This window comes from Patella vulgata, chromosome 3 (assembly GCF_932274485.2).
Source record: "Patella vulgata chromosome 3, xgPatVulg1.2, whole genome shotgun sequence".
Taxonomy (NCBI): domain Eukaryota; kingdom Metazoa; phylum Mollusca; class Gastropoda; family Patellidae; genus Patella; species Patella vulgata.
The window spans coordinates 17,236,052-17,256,054 of NC_065881.2; the positions used below are offsets into that span (position 1 = coordinate 17,236,052).

General features: G+C 37.4%; 1 protein-coding gene across 1 annotated transcript; it reads left to right on the forward strand.

The window, feature by feature from the left end:
• The first annotated feature begins 16,954 nt into the window (after positions 1-16,954).
• LOC126815301 (muscarinic acetylcholine receptor M5-like) lies at positions 16,955-18,529 on the forward strand. Its single transcript, XM_050540870.1, has one exon. It carries the CDS (start codon positions 16,996-16,998, stop codon positions 18,409-18,411), a length of 1,416 nt encoding a protein of 471 aa, XP_050396827.1. The 5' UTR covers positions 16,955-16,995; the 3' UTR covers positions 18,412-18,529.
• Positions 18,530-20,003: the final 1,474 nt, after the last annotated feature.

Below are 20,003 nucleotides of genomic sequence, written 5' to 3' on the forward strand. Positions count from 1 at the left end.
TTTGTGTCGAGTGGACGTTAAACCCCATTTCTCTCTCTCTCAACGTTGCCATGCAACGAGTTCCTAGTTAAAAAAACAAAAAACAACCCCAAAACTTAAAGCACCAATAGCTTATTTTAGCTCGGTTGTTCTGAAAACCATGGAGGGTAGTTTTCCAGAACCATTCTTTAATAACAGCATATCATATCTGCGATATCGATATTACACCAATGAAGGTTGTGACTATGAATAATTAAGTACCAAGTGCATGGGAGTCTAGGGCTTTCAGGCGTTTCGTGTCCAAATTGTTATGCGATGTTCAGAAATGGAATAGGATATAACGTCTAGTCAACACCATAGTTCGGTCATTTTGAGACAAACATATTCTTGCTATGCTTATGTGTACATTGCAATGGGGGGAATTTTCCCGATGAAGCAGCTTTTTATTCCAGTTTCAAACACACATTGTCAAGTTGTCAGAGGTAATGGCTGCGGGGTTTACGATAATAATTCGCCTTAGCAATGGGAGGAAAACGGGGGACTGGGAGAAAACCCAGGTGGTTGGACAGGCAACCATATTCCTTATCACGTACCAACGGGGAATCGCAACCACGCCATTTGACTCAGTGACAGATCTTATGATCGAAAGCGTAAGCGTTAAAAATTCGTCCACCCACCCACCTGGACACGTAATTTAACTATTGACTTGATTTTAATCTATATTAAACAATGGTAATTCAATTTATTGTATAATATAAGACGTGGGAGGAATATTAATCTTCTAAAAGTGAGCTAATGTGGTTACATCAGCCAATATAACCATTTACACTATAAGAATCAATCTTCATTGCTTTAAAGCTCAATAACATCGATTGTAATTCTTATTTACCTGATTCTCAAGTTATGTCAGAAATGACGTAGGCATGATATGAGAATATCATGATTCCATCGAAAGGACATTCAGCTCCCCGAATATGTTTTTTTCTGAGAAAAAGAAAGGACTTCTTTTTTACCGCAATATACGGGACCTCGGGTTTTCGTACCCCCCGAACGATTAGAAGCTATTAAATTGTCACGCCCTGCAACGCTGACCAAAGTGAATCCAGATCGCAAAACGGCCTCCGTAGTTAGCGCGTCAGCTAGATACTCAATTTGATATTGTGGTCTTCTTTTAGATATGATGTAGGCACATACAAGGAGGGTATTATTACACTTGAGATATATTCAGCTCTGCAAAAAAGTTTTATCTGAGATGAAGAAAGGTTAGTATTCTTATTACCGAAATTTGTGGGAGTATTAAAGACGCATTCTGTTTATAGCAGGTCTTTTTGGTTTTGGGTTTATCAAATGTTACATAAATTATTAATTGGACAATAATTCGCTTGATAAGCCCACAATCCGCTCTTTAGACAATCGGTTGGTCGTGATATTAAATAGATTAGAATACATTTTGTCATTTAACAACCCATGTGTGTACGTAAAGGAATTCGAAAGGAGAGTAGGCCGTAACGCCAATGTTCGAACATATAATCTCTCGTATGGCGTATGCCCGTCTTCACTAGAACAGTTGGCATAGAAAAGTAGGACATTTAAATCCCATTTTATTTCATTTCATTCTCATTTCACCATTTGTATTCTGTGTTAGCACGGCATTGTTATCCATCTTAGTCCATGTTAGTTGGTAACGAATTTCCATGTCGTCCTCATCTACTGTTTTATTTATCGTTATTGATGGATTATAGACGAACAAGCGATGCCGGTTCTAGAAGAGGAGTGTACTGAGTGTAATACCCACAATCCCTGGGAAAGGACTGCCTCGACATGAAACCAATCTGATTAAAACACAGATCCTATTTCGTTTCTTTTTAATAGTTCAAAATTTCGTTTTACTTGCATTTACTACACTAGGTCCCAGTTTGCCCATTGACTTCAATGTTAAATAGCTGTAACATCACAGGCTGTAGCTTTTACTCAACATTCCGTTGGTTCCAATCTTTATAGGCACATAGAGGACCGCATTTGGCAATCTCATCATAATTTTGTAGGGGTTTAACCGTTTAGATTTTTGTTACGATGATTTGATGTTGACTAAGGTCAAAATGTCACTTCCGACACAATGCTTGCTCTGCAGAAAGACACTTTACACCCCCTATCCCTCCGTTGTATTATCATCAGTATTACCCAAAACTGATATGAAATTGCAAATTTGATCCCCTTTCTCCAATTCTAGATAAAAAAAAAAGTCAACCAAAAAAGGCAGGAAAAGGGGAAGGGAAAATTGTCTATTTATAACTCGCATTACATTCGTTCATCATGAAATAATCGAAAAGAATTACTAGTCTTAGTCGACTAGGATCTGTAATGAGGGATAAGCCATCGAAAGTATAAAAAAACCGAAACGAAATATAGATTTGTATATTAATCAGATTGAACATAAACAGAAAAATATGAACAAAGTCATAATCGGATTATATTGAACTCTGAATGGTTATTTTTGTTTCCATATTCCCAGAAATTAACCATCGAACTCAATTACAAATAATCCATCACCCTTCACCTCCATTCCCTAGAATTCCAGTCGTAGATACTAATAACAGTAGATTGTTCTGTTAAAGGTGCATTATATAGGAGCTAATTCTGCCTATTGCATGTCTTTTTCTGGCTTCAAATGTTAATACATTATCGGATGTCTAAGATAATCAATGGATTAGACAATGTCTACTATATTATCGTTAAATGTTAAAGTGAAGGGCACTCACGGACACTGGCGATTGAAGGACTAAAACCCAGACTACGTTTATTATTGTTGTTGCAATAGCGGTACTTGACACTCGAGGCTATTAAACGTTCATATAACTTCACCAAGAATTAAATAAAATTGCTTGAAATTTTCAATATGTTCAGTTTTTCAATATCTATTTTTAAACAAACAAAACGAAGATTGGCTCTTTAACTTAATCTTACATAATGCTTCTTTAACAATATACACATGTCATTTATCAAGTAACCTATAATATTGAATAACTACTCAGACAAATTTATTGGTAGCCTATATTAATACCAGTCTAAAAAAACACGAAGAAGAAGTATTTCACAAAAGGATGTCAACTGACGGAATCGTGACGGGTCCATTTATTTGAACTGGTGTCGTTTTTTGAATCGATTTATGTATTAGACAATTCCAGTGGCCGACAGTCATGTAATGAAGATGAGTTTTCGCAATGCAGTATTGTGTAGGGACCATTTTGCCCGGGCAGCGACCTTATAACCTACCGTTATTTGGAATTCCAACTGACAATGGTTCTTTTACCTGCACACCAACGTTTACACGAGACTTCTGTTAGCGCGTGCGCGTTGTATCATAAGATCTGTTATTCAGTCAACTAGCGTGGTTTCAATTTCCCGGTTGTACCAACCTCCTAAAGACCCCTACGCGCAAGCGAAATATTTAAATATGATTGAACCATATTTAGACCTAAAATGACCTAATTTGTGTCGAGTGGACGTTAAACCTCATTTTTATTTCTCTTTCTTTGATATGGCTGTATATGTATACACTTTGGTGTAATGACAATATGAATTGCCCCATCTTGTTGATGGATAATCAACCATATTTACTTCCTTCTGATCTGATGCGCTGAACGAAAACGCCCACACACGGGCATATCTGATCTCCTCAATATTTGTCTTATGAAAATCTGGTAAATATTCGGTTTTAAAGTCTGCATTACACTCCACATGTGTGAGTCGTTTCTTTTCTTACAATTTCTTTTTATACAACAGTTACTATGGTTCTTGGAATTCATTGAATCTCCCAAAGGCAACAATACACGTTTCAACAAAGAACGTTCTCACCCACACCAGAAAGGTAAATATAGAGTGTGTAGTGGGAGGGATATTGTTGCAGCAGAGAACCGAGGTCTAAAAAAGGGTTTTGCCTTTGCCTTTGTGTTTCTTTACGATCCATCCACACGTATTACTCAGCCTTTTTATTTCCTCACTCCTGAATTTCTATCAGCTTTGAAGTATAAAAGGTCACAGAACATTTTGTAAATGACGATATTTTTACAAGTAAACGATGACCTTTAAACGTGAATAACATATGCACTTTGTAAACAATGGCTGCTGTGGTGTTTACGTTAAAGCCTACAGCTTTATTTATATTTTTCTAATGAAATGTAGCAACGTGAAGTTGGCACGTTATTCGGAATTAGGGATTCGAATAACGAATAACGAGCCAGCATATCATTCGGGATTCGGCACTTAAATAGACTAGTCTACCTTGCATCCGACCATTTCCTCGCTACCTCCGACTATAATGCTAAGTGAACGTGGGGTGGTCGACTAGCAAGGAGACGACCGTTTGTCAAGCAAGTAGAGGGTTCCCGAATCCCGAATGCGGAATAACGTGCCAAATTCACGTTCCCATAAAATGTTACGCGTATTTGTCTTTTGAGAAAACAAAGTATAGTTAAAAAATGATAATAACATAAAATGACGTTTATTTTGCAAGGGGGGGGGGGCGAATGGTTTAATTTGTGATTATAAGGTCTGTAAATGAGTCAAGTGGTGTGGTTTCGATTCCCCGCTTGTACGTGACAAGGAATAGGAGCGCCTGTCCAACCTCATGGTTTTCTCCGCTAGCGAATTATTGAAATAAAATTGAACAATATGTTAGTCCCTAAATGACTTAGTTTTTATCGAGTAGACGTTAAACCCCATCCCTTCTTTCTCTCCCCCTTTCTTTCTGGGCACCAACCAGGTAGGTTAACGAAAACGGACATACGTCATGCAGTGTGCTTTCACCCATTCTCAGTGAATTTCAACTGTCTTTTCATTCAAATGGCACTCGAAACGACAGAAAACCCAACGTCGGAATGGTGTTGATTGAAATGGTCCAGTAATGACATTCTAATTTGTGTTTCTAACATCGAGCCATACGACCTTTAAGCTGTGTAATTCACTAAACATATCTTGAATGACTACATTAACAATTCTCGTCATCAATGTTAAACATGTTCAAGTGCAATCTGAAATACAATATTATCACGATTTCCATATTTTTATGGCTTAGTCTTTATTACATAACGCCATAATATTGTGTTGTATTGCGTAATGTTCGTTCCCCGTGATCTATGAGTCAGGCCCCTGTGTGGAAAAGAAACTTCCGGTCAAGGGTTTCCAGCGTGGTATATTTTTGTAACATTTTCCTGTATTAAAAAAGTGTAAACAGTGTCACTGTCTTTGTGTTCTCTCCTCTACTAAACTGTCGTAATAACAATAACGTGTTTAACGTTGACGTCCTTACGCCTTCCATCGGGATGTTGACGCACGGCTGAGCTTGGGGGTTGTTGGGTTAATGGAAGTATAATAATAACAGAACATTATGAATAGTAATATATCTTTTAGTCCAAACTAATAATAACGATCTAGATATTAATTGATTATGACGTTTACTTAGTGTTGATATAAAGATATGGTATCAGAATTAGCACCACGCGTTAAAAAAACCACGTTAATGTCAGTTATAATTACATCGAAGAATAATGTAGACTTGAGCACACCAGTAACTAATTTCCATATTGACTTCAGTGTTAAGGAGGCTGTCGTGCGACTGTTTGGGTCAAACTTCCCCCATACAGCAACCTCAAGGTGGTTTAATAAGTTTAATTTTGGTGACTGTCTCGAATTCCAATCAACCAATCAATCGTTTACAGTTCACGGAGACGAACGCGTTTTCCTGCCATTCCATGCCTTGAATACAGCAACTTCAATGTGGTCCAATATAGCCTACCTTAGGTGGCTGACCCGAATCCCGAACAAACAACCAATCGTCACGGGATATGGAGGCGTCGCCCACCTAGAGAAAAGTTTCAAAATGTAATGCAAATGTGTTTTGCTGTTATTCTAGCCCGTGAGTTAAAGGCTCAATACCACTCTTGTTGTAACTGAATAATATGTCCCAATCTTTATTCTGGTCAACAAATTGTATTATTTTACTATATTCCAATTAATTGATGATACAAATTTCACCTAAACACACCTAATGGATAATTTACACAACAGGTAGGACACTAACACATCTAGTACTTAGAATAAGGTTATTTTTTATTTTTTGAGCTGTCAAGCCAGCAAAAGTGTTATTGTCCTTTTAAGCAACTCCAACGTTGTCCAATGTTTTTTTTTCGCTTGACCCGTCCGGCTGAAAAGTCAGATGACTCGAAAGGGGTCCCGCAGCTGACCAACTTAAAAAAAATTCAAGGCAATTCAAGTGTAGCCATATCCAGGCATTAATCAATTACTAATTGTGACGTAAAGCATAGCTGGCCTTAAATATGTATTCATATATATCCTGTAACTTCGCACCTCCAAAATTGGACCCCACATTTTCTACAATAGAAGGAATTGCTATAAATAACCAAACTGTGATGTATAATGTAATCAGTGGAAGGGATTACTGGTCTTAATCCGAATACTATTTTATGAGCTCACATAACCAGCAATTTTGGTTTTCTATTTAATAAATATAAAGGTACAATATATAATTATGGGATCTTAAACCCAGTCGGAGCTTTCATAAATACATCGCTCGTCAGAAATTATTTAGAAACACATAATCATAAATCATTCAAAAATTAAAATTTAAAAAGAAATGTGTATTCTCAATATTGTTATTAATTAAATACACCATTAGATAAATTCAAATGAGTTAAAAGAGTCAAATCTCTAACTCAATATTTTCCAGAATATTCGAAATTAAAAACACAAATTAGAATTCAATATTGGCCTATTTCATACAATAATGATATTATCTTGCTGTAAAAAAATGGGATCTTAATATTCAATATTTAAGACACAATGCACATTTTATCATCAGTACAATAGTCGCGTGTTCTATGGTTTCGGGCGCCATTTGTAATGACTAAAGAAAAACTTATTCTACAAGACACTGCGGAAATAATTAGTAATGGTTGATTCATAAACGACAAAATAATAATTTAAAAAAAATTTCAACATGCATTATGCAAGAGCTTAATCTGCCTATTGCAGGTATTTCTTTTTTAATTAGACATTCATTAATTTATCCACACCATAATCAACTCTCGATGTCATCGTTAACCTGTGATGTTTAGTGGATTTTGACACATTTTGTGCTGGATAATTTAACGCAAAAATGGATAATTGAATCTCTAATATCTCTGTTCAGAGTGAAGCAATTTGATTGAAATTTTCAGGATATTCTGTTTCGACATCCGTAATGTCCCCTTAAGAATTGACTAAGCAGGCATCAATGACCGCTGTACAATTTGGAAAGTTCAAGTTTTTCAACGAACATAATTGGTTGGAAATTACAATAGAAATTTTGAAAAGTGAATATAAATAACTTTATATACATTTCTTTTACGATAATGTGCGCTTTTAGACCCATATTTGTTTATTTTAATGTAACAAAAAATAGAGCCGCTATACGCCCTTGAAATAAAAGCGGACGTTGCGTTTTATGGGGACAATTACATGGAACGACTAGACACTGTTCCTTGCACCAGAAGAGCTTTCTCGGCTAACACCGGAATTCTACCGGAGACCTCCTCACTTACTGAGACACCTTGGTCCCCGCGCAGTAAAGACGGAACTAAACACGTTCAATTGTAAGTGGGTAAAATATCACATTTGACATCCGCGCATGATGGCGAAAGCATGTACTCCTCATGTGAATAGAGTTCTGCATCATTACTCTTGGAACGTTGATGACTACTTCGTGTTTAATTATGGCGCATATAAATGGCGCCGGGTTCTATTCTTTGGGACATTAAAATAAAGGAAAATTGGCCATATATTATTGTAATATGAATGTATACAAAGTGATTTATGTTCATTTTCTTTTTTTTGTTAAATATTCTAATTATGTTCGGTGAAATACGTGAACTGTCTAAACTGAATGACATTAGTGCATTCTACAAAGTTTTAAATTATTATTTTGTCGTTTGTGAATTACTAATTACTTCCCCGTTGTCTTGTAGGATATTCTTTTCTTTGTTCATTACAAATGACGTCCGAAACCATATAATACATGACCCGTGTATTGATTATAAAATGTTTATTGTGTCTTAAATATTGGAACCCATATTTTCACGGCAAGATAACAACATCAATATTGATTGAAATGGAACAAATTGAGTTGGAGTTTTAGCTCCTTTAATGACTTGTAGAATATGGTTTTCTTTGTTTATTAGAAATAGCGTCCGAAACTATATAATACACGACATCAATAATGATTGAAATGGAACGAAATTGAATTCTAGTTCGTGTTTTTAATTTCATATATTATGAAAAATATTGAATTGGAGGGTTAACTCCTTTAATGGCTGCTTCCTGGTTGAATATTGAACATTCAGGGGCGTTTAGTTCTGAATGAAATGCAATAAATATCTTCTAAGCAAAATCATGGTCGTTTATTATTAGAAGTCAGGAACGGTATAGATTGGCTTCACATTTAGAATTTTAATCATCTTTATTTTTGAATCGGGATGTCAACAGCGGTAAATGCACTGGGTTGTACTCATTGCCCTGCACGCTTCCACGATTTGTACAGTCAGGCGATGACGACACTGGGTAGAATATTACAAATTAATATGTTGAAAGCAAAATCATGGCCCTTTGCTATTAAAAGGACGGAAAGGTATAAATTGGTTTCATATTTAGAATTTTAAACATCACTATTTTAATCTTGAGTTGGGATTTGAAAGGTACGATAAGTTGCAGTCAAGTCTTTGATAGCCTTGTTCCCTGCAGGCCGCCACGATTTGTATAACCAGATGCATACACTATAGGATATTACAAAGTCATAAATTGGCGTCACAATTATAACCATTTGAACTCCAAAGGCACCTTTGCGCTTTTTACTAAGGAACGGGAAGCGATAAGGTCTCTTTATCGTTTACCTGTCTTCAACCTATGCGAGACGGGCCTCTTGTGTGGCTCCTCTAGCAAGTTTCCTATTGGATAAATTTGTCTGCGATATCCCCCTAGGTAGAAGCGGACGTTAAGCCCGGAACCTCTACCCCCATCCAATACACATTTTAGCCTCAAGAGTTGCGAGTAGCACAGTATGATCGGTTGCGGTCAAGCCTTTGTCGCATTTGCCCTGCACGTGAAATGAAACGAAATGTGGTTTAACGTCATACTTTCCACTCTTTGCTGTCAGATGCAGACGCTGTATTGATATGATTTATCAAATAAATGGAAATAATCAGGTCTCAGATTGGCCCCCCAGTGTTGTCCGAGAAAGTGGTGCAGGGGAAGGAACAGTGGGGCGGAAAACAGACGTCCCGCGTACACACTGGCGTGCATGTAAAAGAACCCTTCATAGTTGAAATTCGAAATTAGAGTAGACCAAAGTGCCGGTATCCGGGCAAAATGTCCCTCATATCACACTGTATGGCATATGCCCGTCTTCATGAACCCACTAGGTGCAGAACAGTAGGATATTAAAACTAAAATTACATTTTATTTCATTTCGATATGCAACATTTATTCAGATTTTATGGCAAATAATCTGCAATGCTGTCTGGCCTATAACCCCTGAAATAACTTGTATAATATATTATTCCTCTTATCAGCCGAGTGGTATTAAAGATTAGCACCGTAACCTACTTTAAAATATTTCATGTTTTGCTGATCGAGCAAATTTCGCTGTGAACAAATAAAAACAGACAATAAGGTGTGTACAGTATTTTGACTTGCATTAAATAAAGGTAGCTCAATATTTAATATTTGTATTTAATAAAGGTATGCTTAATATTCAGACTTACATTAAATAAAGGTATGCTCAAAATTCTGACTTGTGTTTAATAAAGGTAAGCTTAATATTTAAAATAACATTAAATAATGGTATGCTCAATATTCCGACTTTCATTAAACAAAGTTATGCTCAAACTTCTAACTTGCCTTAAATATAGTTATGCTTAATTCTGGCTTGCATTAAATAAAGGTATGCTCAATTTTTGACTTAAATAAAGGTATGCTCAATATTCTGACTTGCATTCAATATTAAATAAGGGTATCCTCAATCGTTCCGCGGAGGGGGCGAATGGTTAGCGCGTGTGCGTTGTATCATGAGGTCTGTCATTGAGTCAGCGTGACAAGAAGTAGGGTCGCCTGTACAACCTCGTGGGTTTTCTCCAGTTTCCCCGGTTTCCTCCCACGCACAAGCAAATTGCTGAAGATTAAATTGAACCATATGTTAGTCCCAAAATTTGCGTTGAGTGTCGAGTGGGCGTTGACCCCCCTCTCTCTCTCCCTTGTTCCGAAACATAAATCTCAGCCTACACTGTTAACAATTGGTTCAATTAAAAACCATAAGTAGAGTTTATGAGTCGGCGCCTTACCAACTGCATCAACGTGGCTCCCTAATTTACCGTGTACTCTTAATGCCACACTGGTTGAAATCTCAGGACTGTCGTTGGAATTCCAGTCCAAAAATCCTTCATTTCCGTTTTGTATTTACAAAGATATAATTGAAAATTTGTCAACACTAGGCATCCTTTGATGACCACGTAAATTCGATATTGTCGAAAAAACAGCGTCACCTGTAAGGTTCCATAAAACATTTTGATGGGCCTCTTTTTAATCGAATTGCGTTTCAGCCCACTGGAGATTATCTACCGTTGGTATTTGGATTTTGTTTTCTTAATTAAATGTTAAATGACCAAATTTGAGTATATTTTAACCTGCTTTAAAGGGACAATAACACTCTTGCTGGCTTGACAGCTCCAGAAAATAAAAAATAGCCTTATTCTGAATACTAGATGTGTTAGTGTCCTACCTGTTGTGTAAATTAACCATTAAATCCTATTTTACTTGTCCAGAGGGTTCAAAAATATTTTTAAATCCAAGTCACATTTGAAAAGCTTTACGTCAGGCTTTTCAAATCATTTAGTTGAATTTTTCCAATTTTTTAAATTAGGTGTGTTAAGATGAAATTTGTATCATCAATTATTTGGAATATTGTAAAATAGTACAATTTGTTGACCAGAATAAAGATTGGGACATATTATTCAGTTACAACAAGGGTGGTATTGAGCCTTTAAGACGTAGAAAATTAGATATTTTTCCAAAAACGCAAATGACACACAGAGACTATTACATAATTTATATAACCTCTTATTTCAAATGAGTGTGTTTATCCAAACATGAGATTCACAGTTTATCAGAGGTGATGATTACAGAAAGACTTTACTTTCTGAAAGAATATGTATTTACAGTTTGACAGAGGTGGTAATCACAGAAATAGGTTCATGTAAAATCGATGTTTACAGTTTGATAAAGCTAGCCTAGAAATGAAATGAACGAGGTTCAACGTCCTACAGTTTAAGGCCCTTCGGTACGAAAAAGAACAGGGAGATCACGGAAAAAAAGAACAAGAAAAACAAGAAGGACACGAACAACAAAATGGGGTTTAACGTCCTACTGTTCTGCTCCGACTGGGCTAATGAAAACTGGCATACGCCATACAGTGTGCTATGATGGAAATGTTGTCCAGACAACAGCTCTGCGGCCTACTCTTCCATCGAATTGCATCTGCCAAGGGATCTTTTTACGAGCACTCCAATGAGTACACGGGACCTTGTTTTTCGTCCCATCCGAACGACTAGACAATTGTCCTTGTCAGGCCCTCCGTCCTGCACCACTGACAAGGGGGAAAACCACGCAGGAAAATCTCGATGAACTTTCTCGGTCAACACCGGGAGCGAACCCGCGTCCAACAAGAAGAAGAAGGAGAACACAAAGCACACGTAGATCAAGAGGAAGATTACCAAATATGTGTTTCTGATTCAAGATCTCATTTCGATGCTTGGCAAACTTTGACTTTAAATGAGAATCTTAAAACACGATTTTGTATTGGGAATAAAATCTTAGACTATGGAAATGGATATTGTAAACATTCATCAAGAGTCGATGTTCATAAAACTTGATTTTGTAGACGTTCTTTCATAAACCTAAAATGTTACATTCAGGTTGTGAAAGTGGCAATAATATTATCAGTGTACAAAATAACAAGTACCGTGGCTTTTAAACAATTATGATTGAATATTGAGATTGAATATTTAACAGCTAATGTGATAAAAAGTACCGTGGCTTTTAAACAATTATGATTAAAACTTGAGATGTATATTTAACAGTTAATGTGATAAGCTGATTAATGATGATAAATTATGTCGACTGACATTGATAAACTGTTAATATTGTCACTTTAAAAAAGCAATAATAATGGTTTGCAGGTTTTGTCTCGATGGGCTGTTCGTACCGTTATTTTGTTTTCTTTTCTGAGTGAAGCCTGTATTACTACAGTCGCGATTCACTTGATTTAATACATGTCTTTATCGTTGGGGGGGGGGGGGTAGGGAGGTTCGATTCGGTCTCCCGAATGGGTAATGTCTCCTGTGCGTTTTCTCTGGGTTTCCGGTTTCCACCCACTGCTAAAGACCTCTACGCGAAAGCGAATTATAGAAAATAAAATTGAACCGTATGTTATATATAGTTCCGAAAAGACACACCTTCAGTCGATTGGACGTTTACCCCACCCCTCTCTCTCTGGTTTAATATGTCTGTGTAAATTCTATCCTATCCACAGGTTTGTCTTATTTAAACGAAATACATTTTTAGAATACATCTGCAAATAAATAAATGTAACCCAAGTCGAACATGCCTACAAACAGTGGCAATGATGCATGCACGTGTACAATTTCAGAAAAATACCGGGTAAAAGAGAACAGTTTTTAATCTACAAGTGTACAGGCGTGTTGCTGTCAATCATTCGTAGTATTCAGCAGTATAGATGGAATCTACATGACTAGCGAGAAACGGTGTATTTGATACGCTTTATTGACCCTTCACTGATAAAGTGCAGGAATTTTTGTGCCGTTGGTATAAAAGTTATGCCGATAAACATATCAACAGGTCACATTCCTTTAACACCTTTTAGTAATAATGGTGGATGGTTTGATGTATTATATATACACACGTTACTACCTACAAAATATAGTCATTATATTATATATATATATCCCTGGTATGTAAAACTCTAAAATATGTTCCACATAATTAAGGTTTTATATCATACCTGTTTTTAAAAAGAATACGTTTCCACCCAAAAGCTATTAAAAGGTTAGATTTAAATTTTCTCAAGAATTTAAGAAATATCTTGTACATAATTTAAAGTTGCTCGCTGTCATTAGAAGAGTTCTTAAAATCCATGCAAACCACAATACTGAGACAGTTGAATCTCAAAAATGGTTCATGTTCTGTTCTGTATTTACAAAGATAGAATGAATTGAAAATTAGGCAGAAGATAAGAACAAGCCAGTGCCACCTATAAGCGTTGGATAAAATCTTTTGATGGGTCTGAATCCAAAGGCATGCTGTGCTTACTCGTTCTGAACCGTGGAATCATACTGGCCATTGATAGCGCCCCCCCCCCCCAACACGTCTTCATTATCCGTGTTGGGGTAACTGGAAAATAGGACGTTAAACCCCATTTTTCATTTGATAGACATTAGTGATGGGTATTTGTGATGATACCAATCGATGCTTCTGTTTGGGAAAAATCAGTATTGATCACTGCTCTGTTTTCGAAATCCATATAACCCATCAAACCGATTTGAATGATATAATATATGTTATAAATAAATGAGAGAAACGTTGGTAGGTCAGCACCCTTTAAGGTCCTCACATATCGATTAAGATTAGTATCGTTAACATTAATTAATAATTAAACACTGGACTGTTGTCTTCTATATGGCACGATTCATCAATCATCGCTATTCTGAACTTCACAGGCCAAAGTTTGCTCGAGTCAATTAGCTATTAACAGAATGTAACCGTTATTAAATAAGGTTACATTGGTCTACAAAAGAGCGTGTTCTCTTTGAGGTTTCGATTGTAATGAACATATAAAAAAGAAAAAATATCGATGATTCAACACATTCTCGTGACTCGAGCTGCACCAAGTCAACTCTAATGTAAACATATGATTTTGTATATAAACGGAAGTGAAGGTAGTACCGTTCCCCCTCCCTTTACCACCACCTAACAAACCCAAAGCAATAGGAATCCCCAACAAAATTCTTCAAAATCAAATGTATTCAAGAATCAAAGCGAAATCAACCAACCGAGTTTACCTAAGTCAGGGGAATAAGCAACTTCATGACTTGATAATCAACAAAAATCCTGTGCCCTGTGCAATTTGTACCATACTCTGACGTGTATGGGGTTGGATGGCCGAATAGATAGCACGTGTGCGCCGTATCATAAGGCCTGTCATTAAGTCAACTGGCGGTTGTACGTGACAAGGAGTAGGGTCGCTTGTCCAACCTCGTGGGTTTTCTCCGGGTCCTCCAGTTTCCTCCCACTGCTAAAGACACCTACGCGCAAGCGAATTATTGAAATAAAATAAAAAAAAAACCCATATGTTAGTCCCGAAATGACCTAGTTTGTGTCGAGTGGACGTTAAATCCCATTTCTCTCTCTCTCTCTGTCTCTCTGACGTGTACAACTGTAGTGTGTTCTGACTTGTATTGTACTCTTGTCAGTCTGACTTGTATACAAACTGTACTGTACTGTTCTTGTATACAAACTGTGCTGTACTTGTATACACACGATGTTGTACTCTTGACTTACATACACACTGTATTGTAAGCTTGACTGGCACACAAACTATATTTAAACCGTACTGTATTTTACATTTACTGTACTCTGTGATGTATGTAAATCGTACTGTACTGTACTTGTACTGAACTCTGGAATGTATGTAAACTGCACTGTATTGTACTTTTACTCTGGAATGTATGTAAACCGCACTGTATTGTACTTTTACTTTACTGTACTCTGGAATGTATGTAAACCGCACTGTATTGCACTTTTACTTGAACTGTACTCTGGAATGTATGTAAAGCGTACTGTATTGTACTTGTACATTTACTTGTACTCTGGGATTTATGTAAACCGTACTGCATTGCACTTTTACTTGTACTGTACTCTGGAATGTATGTAAACCGTACTGCATTGCTCTTTTACTTGTACTGTACTCTTACTTGTGTGTAAACTGTGTAGCACTGTACTCCAGCGTTTACAGTGCTCTACTCTGACTTGTATGTAAACTCTGACTCGGTGTGCAAAACCTATCATAACCACCAACTAAAAATAACGTCTTTTATGTTTACTCTTCTATATCGGGAGTCTTTTAATATTTTCTGATGCGAAGTTTCCTTTATTAGAAGCCATGACAGTTATTGAATCAGACGATAGAGGGAAAACATTATTATATCACCAATAACATCGTATAAATTGTCCGAATAGAAAACATTCTTTGTGAAAAAGGATATGAATGAGGTGAGGTCACGATAAATACCAGTCTGATAGCAATAACAGGATGGGCACAAGATAGTGTGGCACAGAAGTATGCTTCCCTTTGGTGGACATATTTGTACACAGAATTGAGCAATATTGGAAACCGACGCGGTATTATCTTGTTAGTTGTATTTTATATTTTAAATTTATTGGTACAGTTATGATGCGATTGGGTGAGTCGCGGGGCTTTGTAATTAAGACGTTGTCTCGCTAACCTGGAGTCCCGTGTTGGATACCGGTGTTGGCCGAGAAAGTACATCGCCCCCCCCCCCTTGTCTGTGATGCAGAAGAGAGAGAGAGAGGGAGAGTCTAGCAAGGGGCAGCATATAGTCGTTTGGATGGGACAAAAAACAAACAAACGAGGTCCCGTATACACATTGGCGGTGAACGTAAATAAAATTTGGTAGTTGAAATTCGATATAAAAGTAGACTGTAGCGCCAAAATTTCCCTCATAACACACTGCATGGCGTATGCTAGTCGGATCAAAACCGTAGATCGTTAAACCACATTTCATTTTAGATGTCATTGGCCATTTTAACTAGATGACATCTTGTTTTGTATAATGAAAAAAGCTTAATAACTCTAGTTCATCCAATACTATTGGCAGCACGTTCAAGATTCCCAGACAAATGAAATGAATAGAAATGGGGTTTAACGTCCTACTGTTCTGCTCCAACTGGGTTAATGAAGACGGGCATACGCCACACAATGTGCAATGAGGGGAATTTTGCCCGTGCAGAGGCTCTATGGCCTTCTCTTATATCGAATTCCAACTGCCAAGGAATCTTTTACGTGCACACCAATGTATACACGGGGGCTAGATTTGTAGTCCCATACGAACGAATAGACAAGGGGAAACCACGTCGGAAAATCCCGATGAACTTTCTCGGCCAACGCTGAGATCGAACACGGGACCTATTGGTTAAAAAGCCATTGCTTTACCCATGGAGAGAGGGAGAGAGAGAGAGCGAGTGATAGAGAGGGGGGGGGGGTATAATGTCTACTCGATACAAACTATATCGTTTCGGGTCTGACATATGGTTCATTTAAATTTGTTCAATAATTCGCTTGCGCGGAGGAGGGTGGAGAAAACCCACGGGATTAGACAAGCGACTCTACTCCTTATCACGTACACGCGGGGAATCGAAACCACACCTCTTGACTCAATGACAGACCTTATGATCTAACGAACACACGTTGATCGCCCCCAACCCCCGCGAAACGACTTTTAATTAACAGCCAGTGAGAACCGAACGAAGGTGATCTAGTATATATACTACGTACATGTACGAATACCTGGAAATAAACACGACATGCCATCATCAAACGATTGGAAACACGCTGTACTAAACCAATGTCTCTACGCGTGCTAGGATCGAGTGGCGCGTGGCTCTCTCGCCAACAGGAAAATCGAAGACTAGTAGAATCGTGTATAAGTAACAGTATTCCAAAGTTGAAAACAGACGAACGAGCAGAGCACACGTGAACCACATACTATGTAGCAGAAACTACACAAGTAGTTTTATTTTTATTTCTAGTTTTCAATGATTAAGGAATTTAGTTTTGGACCTAGAAATTTACTAGGACATTTATTAATCAAAGATACTATGGAAAATACATCGAACTTTCCTGTGCAGGATTATTCGGATTATATATTTGGAAAGAGTTTTTATTTAACATGGGCGCAAACGATACCTCTTGTGCTTTTGACTTCTGTGACGCTAGTGGCTAATGGAGCAGTGTTACTTATGTTCGTTGTGACAAAATCCTTGCGACGATGTAGGAACATTTACATTGCTAGCTTGGCGCTGGCGGATTTTTTAATAGGATGCACGATGCCTGTGTCTATGTTGGAGAATGTGAAGCCACCGTGGGCACCACAAGGGGCTTGGTGTCAACTGCATCTGATTGCCAGACATTCTTTACTCTACGTTTCATTGTTGAGTATTTTATTAATCAGTGTGGACCGATGGTGGTCCATAAACTATCCATTTTCATACAGAGTTCGACAAAGCCGGCGGTTGGCTGTTTGTGCAGTCACCGTATCCTGGGTGCTTAGCTTCGCTCTCCACATTCCACCTATGGTCATATGGAACGACGTTCAAAAAGAATCGAACAGAAACAATTCGTCATCACTGGGGATGAAACCTTGTGATGCACCATATCGAAAAAATTTCCTTTATCTCCTGGTTACTTCTGTTGTAGAATACCTGTGTCCATTAATAGCCCTGTGGATATTAAACTGCAGTATATATTTCAGAATTAGCCGACGAAAAAGCATAAAAATTCGACGATCTATGAGTGTCACGGACACTTTGTATTTAGGGTATCGGAAATCCTCCTCGGAATCCGAAGGGAACAATTACGGCTCAGATGAAAACTCTGACCTGTGTCCACAGCTGTCGAATGGGAGACGAACCTCATATGTATACAAATCGTCGCGGAGACATTCACTGACTAATTGCATGAACGGTAAAAATATACTGATGCAGTATCCACGAACCACCCCCAGTAGTCGGAGGGTTTCGTTTGATATCTCCATGTCGGGTATTCCCTACAATAACAAAAGGCCCATCAGTAGAAAGTGTTCGCTGAGTAGCATAATCGGTAAAAACAGTGTTGTTCGTAAGCAAAGTGATGACTTAGTGCGCGATTTATTAGTGAAACAAGATAAAAAAGCGGCCTGCTCTCTGGGCATGATGGTGATTGTGTTTACAGTATGTTGGACACCGCATATGGTGGCCGAAGTGATCAACTCTCGATGTATTCAATGTCTTCCAGAAACTTTTATCACTATCACCTTCTGGATACTGGTGGCCAACTCCGCCATCAACCCCTTTCTGTACGGACTTTTGAACGCTGAGTTCAGAAAGGTTTTAAAACAGTGGTTGTATTGTAATTCCACGAGGAAATTCAGAATAAAGGAGGCCGTGATGTATTGGAACATAATGCCAATGAACACTGATATGATACGCGAAAATGATATCACTTGTGTCAATGCCCTTAAAGAATGGCCGTCTTAATGAGCTCCTTGTATCCCTAATAATTTTATCGCTCAAATAGACCAAAGAAAACAATTAAAGCATCGTCTAAGATTATCAACATATCATTTCCAAATCGTGATAATTGATTAATTAATCAGACAGAAAGGTAAAAAGAACTTTATTTGTGTGTGCGGATAAACAATTTATGTTAAAGATTGCTAATCATTTATGGATACCGACCGTAGCAGCTCAAACCAGACATCAATAGGGATGTCATTTTACTTTCAGCATTAGTAGGAAAAAATCAAAACATTACTACAATTCAGATCTACATAAGCGGTCTTTATTATCTGATACTTACGGTACCGGTTCCCCTTTTAGTACAGAACGCCATCTCTCAAAGCAGACGCATTTTTAAGATGCCGGAAAAGGAACGTGTAGGTCAACAAAAATGGCAGAGATGCTTCTCCGTGTCGTTATTAGTACTGTCGATTTCTTTATCTATTTGTTATTCCACCCGTTTCCGATTTCAACAGGCTACTACATACTTACATTCTCACTCTTGACAAATGTGTTTTTTTTATTGAAGTGAAACAGACATGGCCAGATGGAATCAGAAACTATTAAATACCGGAAGAAATACTGTTATATCGGAACATAAGTAGCCAGAAAGTGTGTCTGGTCAGAAATTTCTTTATCTTAACCGATTTCTTTTTTTTTTCAGCGCAGACAATAATAGAAAACAAACAAACTGCGCAGACATCTCTATCGCTGATTAGAACGAATATTTCAACAAGTTACAGAAAATTTATTCATGGAATAAATAACTTTAACTGCCTCGGAGCAGCGAACTGTGAACTTGGCACACTGCCCCATAAATATTAGTAGTGTCAAAACTTCTGGTGTTCACAACTATCAAGAAATATATAGATATCTTTGTTGTTCTTAGCACGAATCCTGCATCTTAATTTAAACTATCTGCATATCAGTATAAACACTTCTGTTTATTGAATGGACGTACTTGTTTTCAGGTTAGCAAAGATTGAAGTGATTACTTATGTTGCAATAGATTTCTCTCTGTGGTGTATATAATCGACACAGCGTGAACCCGAACGGCACTGGCTATACTTATGCAGTTCGAGAATGAAAATAAAAGGCGTTCGTGTGGTTGTAATTACATTAGAGTGATAATGTAAGTTCCTACGCTACAGGAGGCAAATTAGGTTCTCAGGAATCTACGAAAACATAATTAATTGCTTCATCGAGAAAATGAAACTTCTTTTCAAGACGCTAATTCACACAATAATGGCGTCGTAATCGTTTAAGTCATGCAATTCTACATTTTATAAATCCTTTAAAGCCGCGCTTCGTCATTTAAGGGATGTTTAAATTGAATGTCTACAGAAAATGTAAGTCCAAAAATATTCATGTAGGTTCGGCATTTATATCTGACGATTCGAAAATTTTCAAACATTCGGTGTCTTCTGCAGACTATATTAATTAGCCGAGTGATTGTCTGCCGTTGCTTTTTTTTTATTTATATAATTGAATGTTAAATAATCAGTTTGAGTATATTTTAGCGTGCAATGAGCCGCGAAAATTTTCCAACAAATGCAAATGACGATGGGCGG